This window comes from Calypte anna, chromosome 4A (genome assembly GCF_003957555.1).
Source record: "Calypte anna isolate BGI_N300 chromosome 4A, bCalAnn1_v1.p, whole genome shotgun sequence".
Taxonomy (NCBI): domain Eukaryota; kingdom Metazoa; phylum Chordata; class Aves; order Apodiformes; family Trochilidae; genus Calypte; species Calypte anna.
The window spans coordinates 32,770,283-32,783,750 of NC_044248.1; the positions used below are offsets into that span (position 1 = coordinate 32,770,283).

Here is a 13,468-nt window from a genome sequence, read left to right on the forward strand (position 1 = left end):
AGCCAGTCTATTAAATATTATGCTGCCTCACTCTGCCCCTGAAATACTATAAAAATCCACCCTCTAATTACAGTTACAGGTTACAAGTAATTTTAGAAATGGGTATTTTGCATCTGAAGAGTAACAAATTTTCTTAATAAAGGAATATCTTCATTTAAAGAAAACATCTTACAGTGAGTTCAGAGATTCCTAAATTTATATTCATCATTGCTTCTTCCTTTAGTATGCATCGTTAGGGGTCATGAAATACTTAAAATGAATAGCCAGAGCTGTACATAAAATACATACATAAAATGCTATAAAAGTATTTTAAAAGAAGCATTTAAAAATATAAAATTCTGAATCAGACTTTCTGAAAATAAATCTTGCAATACAAACAATGCACACACTTGCATAAAAAGATTCTAATCACCTGTCTGGGGTGACCTGTCTGCCTAATATACATGGCTTACCTGTATCAATGAAGCAATGGCTGGTATCAATTTAAAAGAAACAAAGAAACCTCCACAAAGTACCCTAATCCTTTTTATAGGCCTGATTCTGATACTATTTTTACAAGTGTATTTTATTTTATCTTAACGAAGCAAAGCTAGATTTACACTGGAGTAATTCAAAACAGAGCAGGGACTGTGTGCCTATATACAGAGCTCTCTTTTGTGTACTTTGGTGGGGTTCTGTTCATCTAAGCACAAGTACAAAATGCTTTATTAGCATAGTAGCTTAGTGGAAAAATAAAGCATTCTGAAACACTTAGGCTGTCAGTCATCTACCTTTTTGCTGTTTGTTACACTTCTGTTCTCCTTGAGCCAGTCATTAGAGTAGACATTGAATTTTCTAACACTTCTCTTGAACAAGATAAATTGACACATCTACTTAGCACACCCAGAGGGCAAATCCAGGAGAAACGTAATTTTTCGTCTTGATAGGCTATAAAGACTTTTAATGCAGATCAATCCGGGATATATCTGCTTTCCCAAAACAGGAGGGGATATTTTGTTTGTTTATTTGGTGGGGTTTTTTTATTTATTTTAAGGAAAATAAAAAATTCAACCTGCGTGTTCTGCAACCACCCTTTCAAAAGTCCTTTGCTGCCCTCATGTGTTTCACAGGAAAGGTAGTTCTTCAAGTCTGCATACAAACTAGAGTAACTTCTACAAGAAAGACAATAGCTTCCCCTGCTAAGAACAAAACATAATGCATAGAAATAACTGAAGGTTTCTCTTTCTTCTAATGAGGCTAATTTGACTGGTTTAGAATTATTCTATATCAAATAAATAAACAAATAAAACATATTCAATTTCAGATAATCATAATTTTCAAGCAATAGATTTCAAAACTGGTTGGATAATTTATTGAAAGTTAATGTTAGCCTGGTCAAAAAAATCTGAAATGCATTATTTCAAAACTTACTTTTCATTAAAGCTAATTTCAGCATCTTCCTGCTGCTTACACTCACCGGCAAAGTAACTTCTTTCCTGTTCTAACCCTGTGCAGGATAAAATCAGCGCAACTGTTGCATTAGGGCTTCTGTTACACCCCCCATCTATAAACAGAAAGCGATGGTTCCCATTTCAAGCTTTCCTTTTACACTGCCCCAGGTTTGTCCCTGCACTGCTTCTGAGGGTCTTGCCCTGACACAGTTCCTGGTAGCAGATCCCTGGAATCAGGGATCTGATGGATTTTGCACTCAGACTTTGGCTGCTGAGGTTCAGACCATCCTTAAAAAGGTTTCAGCATTCTCTTCCCATGTTCCTGTCTTCACTCTTTCCACTGCCTATGCTGATTCCAGACCTCACTATGGCAATATGAGTTTGTAATACGCTGTAACAACATCTCATATGCCAGTCCTGGGTTTACAGTGGCAAAACATACCAGAATGACCAATAAAATGTGCTGTCTTAACAGGCTCCTTTTGTACTCTGGCTGTAAAACTGAAATAGTCCTCCCATACCAAAGCAGGCAAACACTCAGTTTCCCAACAGCCATTCCACTGGAGGGGCAGAGCTGGATTACGATCCCTACAGCTTTGTTCAACCATGGATATGAGCTATTTGGGGGGACCTGACCATAAACTTCTATTTATATTGCCAGGCTGTTCCTGAACTGCTGTGATTGTTTTATCATTAAAACTGCCACAGACCTTTAAACTGCCTCAAATTCTCAGCAATAATAGTGTGTAAACTTCTGTCTTCACTACAGAAATGTGTAGGATTCCAAGCTATAAAATATTTTTTTTCTTTACATTATTAAGCTACTTGCATAAGTGATCAGCAAATATATATTTATATATGTTTATAATATATATTATACTATATATATTATATATTAACAATATATATATTTATAATATATTTTATATAAAAAGATATAAAAATATAAATATATATATAGAAATACATAATATATATCAGCAAGTGCTCCTATATAAGTGGGGTGAACAGGAGGGTATTACCGGGTTTATTTCTCTTTCTCTAACAGATAAAAACAGTAGTCTCACTTTAGAAAAGCTATTTGCCATTACTGCTTAGTTTCTAATTAAAAAAAACCCAAACTAGCAAATGTACTCTAAGTACTGCCAACATTACAGTACTTTCACCATTCTAGTCACAGAAAATGCAATGTTAGCAAAATCTGACACGCTGTAACTTAAAATTCTAGGAAAAGCCCAAGGAAAGCTTCATGCACCCCAAATGCAGCCCTGCAAAGTTTGCTGCTGGCACCACAGGAGAGGGCACCCGTGCCTTCATGTTACAGTAACAAGGGGGTGGTGGTGGGAAAAGGAAGAGAAACCACTGAAACAAGAAGTAGTTTTGCATGTACAAATACTCTTCTTACAAATACAAAGTAAAAAAAACAATAAACCAAAACAACAACCCGGAGATGGAAATTAATGGAAATGACCGTGTTAACTTACACCAACCTAATTAATTTTTAACTACCAACTCCTAACCTGCTGTCTCCAGTACCAACCCCTGTCCAGTCTCTAAGGAGCCCGGTGCCACACCACAAACACACACAGATTTCTCTCCAGTTTTTTCTTGTCCCATAACCGCAGGCGCTGGGGACACTCGCTGTGTGGCACAGGGTAGCTCTTGTCCCCCCACCAATGCCTTCCCTCTCTAAACCCTATAAGCTTTATTTCTGCTGCCCCAAAGAAGGGACTACACCTCCCCTTTCTTACGGCCAGCCCAGTTTTTAGGGACCAGCTGACTTTCCCCGAAGGGCTGGTTTTAGCTGTTAACCCAGCTGCTAACTCAGCTCGTTCCCTCTTTCCAGCCCTGCGCGCCTCCCTGCGCATCTCCCACGCCGAGAAACACCGCCTGAAACTCGGGCTTTTCCTAACCACTACCGGGCACCCCGAAGCCCAGCCCGGAACCCAGCCAGACTCCCGAACCCTCCCCAGTCCCCAGCGCAGCCGCCGGCGGAGCCCGCCCAGGCCCATGCGGGGAGGTGAGGCAGTGACAGTAGCTGCTGCCGGGTGGACGCCGCTTTGTGCTCCGCCTACACTCCCGGGGATTCCGGCACCCGTTCCCGGCCGGGCTCCGGGGCCCGCTGTGGGAGGAAGCGGCGGGCTGCGTCTGGGAAGAGCCTGGCGGGAAAGGCGATTCCTGCCCGCTGTCTCCCACGCAAGTATCTTGGTCCCCAAACCCTGCGGGGGCACACCTAGGCCCCACCCCGCCATGACATGGCGACCAGGGGAGGGGCGGTGGCGGCTGCGGCGGGGGACCCGGCAGGGTTTGGGCCGCTCTGCCCGGTAGAGCATGTCGCGACTCGTCGCTCGCCCCGGGCGGTCGGTGGCGATGCTAACGCTGGCGCTTCTCTGGTGCCTGCTGCGGGCGGGCAGTGCTGCCCTCCTGCCGCCTGCAGGCAGCGGGCTGGGGCGGGAGGGCGGTGGCAATGGCCCGGGCCGCTCTCCGTGGGACGGAGGCAGTCGGGAGAAAGAAGCGGTGGCGGCGGCCCTTCGGGTAGGTGTCCCTGCCCGCACTTACACTCGCAATCCGCACCGGGCAGCGGGCTCCTCCGGGGCAGGAGGGGTTGCTGAGCAGTGACTGAGGGCGAGAGGTGGAGGAAAGTGGCGCGGCAGAGCTCCGAAACATCGAAGCCCTCTCCGGCATCTTTTGCTCTTTGGTTTTCTGCCTGCGCGGCTTCCCCTCCGTTCGCTGGGCTTCGGGTTGCCGCTGGGTTCTCGCTTTGCCCGGTTATGACGCCAGGGTTTCAGCTCTCCCGAGCCTCCCGTCTCCGGCTGAACTGAGGGTCCAATCGGAGCAGCTGCCCAGGGAAATGGGACCGGGAGAGTCGGGCAGGGGGATGCTCTGAGCCACCTCACCCCATTCTGCATCGTGCCTGAGGAGGGGGCCGGGCGGGGACAGCGGGGTGGTGACCGCCTTATCTGCAGACCTTTTATCTATCTGTGAAGCAGAAGGTTTGTTGTGCTGTCAGGGCAGGGCATCAGATGAGTTTGACCCAAGTTGTTCTCAGCTTGCCTCTTTTATCTGTCGCGTATCGTTTTTATACTCTCCGTGCACTTAACGAATGCTTTTTCAGTAGGGTGCTGAAATAAGTCTCCTGGTTTCATATTAGTTTGTTAGGAAGCCACAATTAATCTGAGGTGGACAGCTGTTCTGTTGTCTACATTCTTGATTACTGGTTGCTAACCTTTTTCTGCTCCTATAGTTCTGTCACTAAGGCTAAGTTAATAGTCCACAATATTTATTTATTACTTTCTTTCAGGAAAGCACTAAGAGAATTAGATTACTAAATTCATCATCAAAAGATAATACGACTGCTTTCTATGGAATAAATCAGTTTTCTCACCTGTTTCCTGAAGAGTTCAAAGGTACACATTCTGGCTGCTGTTAATGCCTTCACTGTTATTTTTTTCCTATTCTTTCCCAGAACCTTGTATCTTTGATGTTAACAAATTCTATCAGTGCTGATAGTGAGGTAATTTACAATGTCTGGTACCAAACTGTAAGCACTTCTGAGGGATACAATGGTCTTCATGTTGCTCTGGTCTTGAAAGGTTGAATTGCCCAGAGCCTGAATTTGATTTAGTATAGAGACCCTCCCTCCATCCTTCCTTAAAGCCTTCTTCAGTTACAACAGTTGTAAAATTGGAAAATACACAAGGTTCTGGAGTACTCTGAGTTCCTGTCCCCTAGACTACAATCTAAATAAGCTCCAAGGCTATACAATAATAGTTATGACTTTCAGGAGCAATATGACACATTTTGGTTTTTTTGCTAAGGAACTTTGATAGCTAACCTGATTTATCTGCTGTTGTAGGTTCTTTTCCTTAAGGGATTTCACACTTTTTCAGGCTTTTTTGTTTGCTTGTTTTTTTGTTTGGTTGGGTTTTTTTGTTTTTTGGTTGTTTGGTTGTTTTGTTTTGTTAATTTTAAATAGTTGAGCAGCATTTTGTGTGTGTTTCAGAATCTTTATTCTCCTCTTATCTTCCCCCTGACTAAAATGAAGTAGTATTTTTTCAGTGAGTAAAATATTACAAACATTTTTGAACAAAACTTGTTTTATGAAATGGTTATTTGTCAACTAGTAAATCTTTATGCTTTACGACCACATTCCCTGTATCAAATTCTTCTGTTCTTTTTAAGACTGTAGAAATATTTCCATTCATTCCAAAGTATAGTATTTTAAAATTCATTAATTTTCTATGGATTTGAGAATGAGATGTAATCTCATGTTTGTAACTGTAGATTAAATTTACCTCTGCAGCCTCTTGTTTGTGGGGTTTTATTATTTAGTTGATTTATCAATGTTTTTGTTCTGTGTTTAGCTATTTACTTAAGAAGCACACCTCACAAACTTCCCAGATACAAAAAAGTGCCAAATGGAAATGAAAAACCTTTGCCAAATAAGTTTGACTGGAGGGACAAGAAAGTCATTGCAGAAGTGAGAAATCAGCAAACTGTAAGTCCTGATGTTTTCCTTTTCTGGTTCTCAGCAGGTGTGTCAGAGACCTCAGAAAGGTTTCAGAAAGGACCAGCACTGCCTCAAGACTCACTGGAGTGCTGGCACAAGTATGGACAGTGGAACAGATGCCAAGTCAGGGAGCATTTTATGCTAAGTGGGATTAGACTTCAATTAATCACGAGGTATAAAAGTTGTGCATTTAGAAACTATGCAATTACAAACTCTGTGCAATATTTATTTTTTTATCTTGTTAACTAAATCTGCGATTATTTTGCACCATGTCTGTTTTGTATTTTTCTAAAGAGGCTGAGGTAAGCCCAATAACTGACCTCATCTCCCTTTTTTCCCTGGATGGGTGTGGATCCTTTGCTGTTGTTTTCTCTCATGATTGAATGCCCTTGGCTGGTCAACACCAGTATCTTTACCACTGAACAGCTCAGGGGATGCATTCATGATAGGAAGAAAACCAGACACCAGGTGATAATAGTTTATCTCGAAGTGGTTATGGTCACTGGTAAGAAAAAAGCCAAACTGTTAAATCTCCAAAGTCTTTCTTTTCTGTCCTTCTCATAGTGTAACCAGGACCCTGCCTAGGAAAAAAATTTTCCTGTTTTAAATTCCATAGTCTTAAAAGCCTATGCTGTTGTATAGAGTCTGTTATGGTGAAGAGTTTTTCTGTTTAGTTTCAGTTAACTTTTTTTTAAACTGTAAGAAACTCTTTAATAAACTCTATAAAATACTTCAGGCTGTAGAAAGTTGTAGACTGTCTCCCTAAGAGCAGCCGTTTAAAAATTTACTAGTAAATGTGCTTAAAAATTAATTTCCTTCTGAACCCCAGCACTTCTTTAAGAAAATAGATACCTCACAGCCAAAAGCATTGTCAGATCTATCTTAAAGGGCAAAAATTAAATCAGGAGGGAATTCTTAAAATAAGACAATAATAATGCATGAATCCTCAAAATAAGGCATCCATAATGCATTTCTAGCTTTCAGAAAGCAGTACAAGAGAAAAAAGCAGGTCAGTATTTTAAGTGGCTGATGAAATTTCTTTATTGTTGCCTTAAAAATGAAGTTCAAGGATGTTGTAGTAAATGAAGAGCACTAGAAGACCCTGTTGACTCTTTTTTGAAGACTGTTAAGAAAAGAGAAAAACAAAGCTAACTTTTTCCCTTCTTTCCTTCTTCTTTGTACCAGTGTGGAGGCTGCTGGGCCTTCAGTGTTGTGGGTAGTATAGAGTCTGCCTATGCAATTAAAGGAAATCACCTGGAAGAACTCAGTGTACAGCAGGTTATTGACTGTTCCTACAATAATTATGGCTGCAGCGGAGGATCCACTGTTAGTGCTTTGAGCTGGCTGAACCAGGTTGGAAACTTTTCATAAATCTTGAACTTTCCCTTAGCCTCCATATTAACAGTCATTTTTTACCGGAAAAAAAAAAGTGTTTAGAAAGGTAGAGTGTGCAGCTGATCTGACTTTTTTTTAATATAAGTGTGTATATGTATGTATATATGCACATATGTGTGTGCAATTATGTGTGTATATTTATTTCATCTGGAAACAGAAGTTTGTTCAAGCAGAATCAAAATTTATTGGAATTTTGTAGTCTGTATACATTATTGTGAATGCTACAGATCAGCCCACAGGGGTAGAAGACGATATTCCTTGAAAGCCACACTACTTCCACTAGATTGAATTGGAATGGCAAACAGAAAGCACATTTATCTACATGTCATGTTTCGGATTTGAGTGTCCAGTTCCTCAGTGCTGAGTGCAACCACTGAGCTCCTTCCACTCAATGCATTTCTCTTCCCCAGCATCTGGGGAAAAGGCAGAAATTTAGGGGATGGAAGGGACCGTGAAAGATCGAGTCCAGCCCTTCTGCCAGAGCAGGGTCACCTACAGGAGGTCACACAGGAACGTGTCCAGGTGGGCTTTGAATGTCTCCAGAGAAAGAGACTCCACACCCCCCCTGGGCAGCTTGTGCCAGTGCTCTGGCACCCTCACAGTGAAAAAATTTCTCCTCGTGTTTATATGGAACCTCCTGTGCTCATGTTTATATCTGTTGCCTCTTGTCCTATCATTGGGTGTAACTGAGAAGAGCCTGGCACCGTCCTCCTGGCTCCCTTTATTTATTAAATGAGGGATTACATATAATTTGAGATTTACTGCTTTCAAATTTCTGTGGTTTCTTCTGCAACACTGTAAAATCATGGATGAGTGGGGAGAAGCTCAGAATAAAATTGACTATGTTTCCTGTTGTTTCATGTACATCTCAAAACACTAAAAATGCAGACAATTTCTATTTTAGTTGTAGCTAACACAGTTCATTATGATTAATGCAAAGTGTGTGTTAATAATATAGAAGCAGTAATATGTTTTTAATCTTTGAAATAAAAAGTGCCCTCTCTAGGATGCCAGTTTGAGTTATAAGAATATAAAGAGAATCCCTAAAGATTTTTTTGTTTTATTAAAAAAGAATGATTGTCTTTTTATGAAACTTTGTAACCCCTGAAGAATCATCTAAGGCAGCTAGTAATGGTCTAGATAACTTGTATAAGTCTGCATTTCAAGAAAGGCTGAAGATATTTTTACCTGAATTCCTCTGAAGCAAAATTTCCTCCTACTTGGCAACAGAGGGCTTCAAAATAACTGGACTGGAGAAAGCACTTTTCTAAACAGATAGCACACAGCAGAAAACAAGTAGGCTTGTTGCAAAACTTTGTAGCTGGACTTCAAACTGTGGAACCATTGTATACTCTTACAAGGATTTGGTGCTAATAGCAGAATTGGACTTAATTTCAATATTTTATTTAACAGTTCTTGGGATACTTATGGCTCGTGGACTGTCCCAGATAGAACATAATTTTCTGTGTGGATGTTGTTTGATTAGAATGAATTAATTAAATGAATGCGTAGTCTCTTTGTCTTGAAATTGATGAGATTGTGCTTGAGGCTAGTTTAAATCAGGGATACATTGTTAATTTTATTCATAATTTAAAGACTTCTGAAGCTTTCACCAGGAACAAAGAAACTAGAGATTATAAATATCTTATTTACCAACATGACGTTTCATTTTTTATGACACAGTGAATTTTGAGTTAGTTCTGTGCTCATTTTCAAGGTGTTTGTTTAAGTCAAATGCATTAAACTTGCACTTATTTATCTTCTTGCAGACAAAAGTAAAAATTGTGAGAGATTCAGAATACACTTTTAAAGCTCAGACAGGACTGTGTCATTATTTTGGTCACTCAGATTTTGGAGTTTCAATAACTGGATTTGCTGCTTATGACTTCAGGTAGTTACTTTTGATTCTTTTTATTTGCTGCACTTTTCCTTCAGCATTCATCAGCTGTGAAGTAAGATAGAGCCAAAGGTTTTGAGACTGATTGCATCAGTTCTGTAGCTGTGCACAGGATAAGAATTAATACATAACATTTTTAGGGTTAAGCTTGTCACAATGAATCTACTAAACCCTGGCATCACTAAGCTTGTTCAAAGTGGAAAGCTTAAGCCAGTGTCTTGAAATGAGGTCTTTTCAGTTGGCTCTGTTTGAATTTCAACATCGAGTCAGTATATACATACATATATATATATATATATATATACACACAAATATACATATTTTATGTGTATGCCAACTGACCATTATATTGCTTAGAATCAGAAGTGGTAAATGCTAGCAATAATGATTGGAATTTGTTGAAAAATGTAGGCAGTGTTCAGTTAATTCAATAATCATCCATTTACATACCCATCTGCATCCTCCTCCAGTCCATGACTTAGCAAACAGTGTTGTCAACTAAATTTTATAAAGATTACTGGTAGTTTTTAAGGTTTCTGTACCAAGGAAGTTTGTGTTTTATTTTTATCCATACAGTACAGCTGCATACTGAGCTTCAAGACACAAAATGTAATTTTGACTAAGAACTTAATTACTGCCACATATAAGTAACTAAAATAAATTACAACTTTACCAGTCTGTACTTACCAGATTTAGTTATTGCACAAATCATACAGTGATAAAGATTTACAGTTCTATTATAAGTAAAACTGCATGAGGATGCTAGTGGTGATGTCTGATAGTGGTAATGCTTGTGTTTTGGTATGCTTGGGATACATATGCATGTTTGGAAAATATGAGGTAATAGTAATATAGACCAGAGGAAATAGTAATATAGACCAATGGTTTTTCCAAAGCTGGACTTTAATTGAGAAGGGTGATGTATGAAAGGTACATAGTGCTCACCATTGCCCAGTGAATTGACCCAGAAATCTGCTTCTTTTTAATAGCATCATATCTTTGGATCTATACTTTTCCTATAGTCTGTGTGCCATATATTTGTATTAATGTTTCAGTATATGAAATCCATATTTATTGAAGTGTTATGTGGTGTGTAGAACTCATAGGGTACAGATGATTGTTTGATTTTTAAATTTTATTGAACAAGTATTTTACTCCAGTTGGGTTAGTGTGCTAACTTAAGTCACTTGGCATTCTGTCTGTCATCTTCCACAGTGGTCAGGAAGAAGAAATGATGAGGATGCTGGTTAACTGGGGCCCTTTGGCAGTGACCGTGGATGCAGTTAGCTGGCAGGATTATCTTGGTGGGATTATACAGTATCACTGCTCCAGTGGAAGAGCAAATCATGCTGTCCTTATCACTGGGTTTGACAGAACAGGTGGGTTTCCATCAACTGAACCTCAACCCAGTAGGTACTGTATTTTTTCTCTGACTTGCAACTTGTCTACTGGGGGGCAAGGTGATTAAAATCCACAACTGGGTGGTTTGTTGAGAGCTGTTTGGTTTGGTTCTGAAAATGCAGCCTGATCCTAGGAGGAAAAACCTTTTGTCTGTGCTCCTTCAGTTCTGTGAGGCTTCATGTTCTTTTAATGTCACAAACTTGCCTTTATGTGTCTTTATGCTAGCAGAGGGTATATTCAGTTATATGTAACTATTAGCTCTGTCCTCTGTGCAGTAGTTTTCACTCTACTATGTCATCAAGCTATCAGAAACTGTGAAATACTAAAATGATAATTAACTCTGAAGAGTGTTAGAAGTTTTTTATGCTTGCCACATCTCACATTGTCTCTTGTTTATGAAAATGTCTCTTTCAGGGAGTATCCCTTACTGGATTGTACAGAATTCTTGGGGACCTACGTGGGGACTAGATGGCTACGTCCGTGTTAAGATAGGTGGCAATGTCTGTGGTAAGTCTGACAAAAAATAATTAAAGTGGGTTATGTTTCTCCATGTAAGTAAAGAGATATAATGGGATCCTCAGAGAGGAAATAAAAATAACTGCTGTCTTTGAAAAGAGGTTAGATGAGTCCAGGTGGAAAAGTAAATAAAGCAGTTGCTAGTTCAGCCAAGCCATATAGCTGAGTGATTGAAAAACATCACACAAAGATAAAGCTATATAAGGCAAAACAAATAAAGTGCTCCTCTACTAACATGTAGAGGTAGTAGCATGGTAAATTATACACTTGTGTATTACGGTGCCATTGCTATACTCAGTGTGTATAAAGCAGCAGCTGTCCTTGTCTGGTGGGTGTAATTATCTCTGAGTTCAGTTTAGCCTGTGCTTGGGAATGCCGTACCCTGCTTATGGTTTTTCTTGTAAGATGGAGGTACATACTTTATTTCTAGTCTTATCTTCTGCTCTGTTACTGTCTGCATGATTTTTTTGGTGTCCAAGGAGTTTTTGTAGTGTTAAATACCCATTTTTTTCTGAGCTGCTGGATATGGAGGTAAGGCAGATGAAGCTCACATTTACCAGCAAAGACTTGATATCAAGCCAAATTGCTGGGATTGGACTACTAGATACTAAGTAATGTGTGTCCACTGAATTTTTGTCTGTTAGATTAACACTGTAGGGCTCCTTTTGGCTTTCCCTTTTGTGGATGTTTTGAAGCACTTCTCACAGTCATTGTAAAAGGTTTTAGGTACACGTAAGCACAGATAATATTCAGTTTCCCTAAACATTGAAGGATCGGGACAATAAATGCAGTCACAGACTTCCCATGCTGCTGAATGCTTTTTTGGTACTTGTTGAATGAACAGACTATTTGGAAAGATAAATTTGGAAGCAGTGATAATTAAAGTAAGTCACTTGTAGAAGTGGTCAGGAAAAAAAAAACAACGCTATTTTCAAAACTCAGTCTCTCAAAAAGCAGTATCTTCCACATTTTCTATAGTTACACAAGAGCAATCCAGCAAAGGCCAGTAGTTGCTCTCTTTCCCCACAGATAGATACTGTCTTCTGAGTTAGAGGTACTCTGACATCACTTTTGAGGGGGTCACAGGCTGTAGTAAGCCTTAGCTCTTAGTGCTGGAAGGAGTACAGCAATTCAGAGAGAACTGAGCATGACTAAAAGCCTTGTTTCCTCTGGCTTTGTGTGTGTTTGAGTGTTCAAAAATGTCATGTAATGGAGTTCGTGATTTCTGATCTCTTGGTGAGCTTTCAGCGCTACATAACCTCATATTGTTTATCCATTTCTAGTAAACATGATTACAGGGAAGAGGGTATCAAGGTTTAGATTGCTTTTCAGGACCCAGACTGTACCCATGCTGAATCCTCAAAAAGGTTCGAAAGTTTTGAAGGTGAAAGAAGAAGAGAGAGGAGTGCAGAGCATGGCTGTAGTGTCCAGCAATGAAGAAATTGGCAGCAAAGAGTTGCAGCTGATTCCTCACCCCCTCCCCAGCAGCTCACTTGGCATGGCATGGCAAGGCATGGCATGGCATGGCATAGCATGGCATGGCATAGAGAGGGCATTATATGAACAGGAATTCTGGAAACTTACTTCTGGAAAGTCTCCACTTCTGGAGTTTATTAAAATTTTGTTTGTTTCATTTGTAGGTATAGCAGATACAGTTTCATCAGTGTTTGTTTGATGCTTACTGGCCAAAGACCACGATTGTTGTTTGCCACACAACTAGATGAAGATTTACTTCAAAGCAACATTTTGTAAAGTAAGAAAGGACTGTACAGGCAATTGCTGCTGTTAGGCAGTACAGAAATGGTTTGGCTGGAGTTTTAACACTGTTTTTATTTGAAATGTGTGTTGCATATCAAATCTCTCATGGAATAAGAAGACTCATAATCAATTACAGAGTACGCAAAAAAAAGTTACCAAGATGGACTGAAACTGTGAATCTGCTACTCCATAAAAAGAAACAAAGTGATAAGGAAGTTGGATAAAATAATCAGTTGTATGAGAGAGTATATGCAAAATGCTTTGAATATAAGAAGAACCATTAGGTCAGCTTTTATGTCAAGGGAGGAACAGCAGCTGGAAGAAAAGATTGTTTTGATACCTGTCTTGGCTTTTCTAGCACTTTTGAGAGACACGTTTTGTATTCCTCCTGTTTGTGAACCCTACTTTTTGCTGCTGCTAAAATAATAGAAGAAAGTGGAAAGCTGGCATTGTTTCCTGAGCACCCACTGTATCTGAAGTGCTGCAGTCCTTCAGTTTCAGTCTTCAGACCTATGCTGGGTAAATATAACTTCAAAGCTCAGCATTTCAAAAGCAGGAGTT

At 39.9% G+C, this 13,468-nt stretch overlaps 1 protein-coding gene across 1 annotated transcript; it reads left to right on the forward strand.

Annotated features, from left to right (window-relative positions):
- The first annotated feature begins 3,555 nt into the window (after window positions 1–3,555).
- On the forward strand, window positions 3,556–12,824 carry CTSO (cathepsin O). Its single transcript, XM_008493870.2, has 8 exons — window positions 3,556–3,965; window positions 4,732–4,837; window positions 5,795–5,928; window positions 7,126–7,293; window positions 9,105–9,226; window positions 10,448–10,611; window positions 11,048–11,140; window positions 12,790–12,824. Exons 1-8 carry the CDS (start codon window positions 3,762–3,764, stop codon window positions 12,822–12,824), a joined length of 1,026 nt encoding a protein of 341 aa, XP_008492092.2. The 5' UTR covers window positions 3,556–3,761.
- The last annotated feature ends 644 nt before the right edge of the window (window positions 12,825–13,468 follow it).

Excerpts from the sequence above, each read along its gene's own strand:
- CTSO (XM_008493870.2), top strand. The coding sequence starts at position 3,762 with ATGTCGCGACTCGTCGCTCGCCCCGGGCGGTCGGTGGCGATGCTAACG. Across the intron at positions 10,612-11,047 it reads CACTGGGTTTGACAGAACAG|GGAGTATCCCTTACTGGATT; the intron begins GTGGGTTTCCAT and ends TGTCTCTTTCAG. Across the intron at positions 11,141-12,789 it reads GATAGGTGGCAATGTCTGTG|GTATAGCAGATACAGTTTCA; the intron begins GTAAGTCTGACA and ends TTTCATTTGTAG.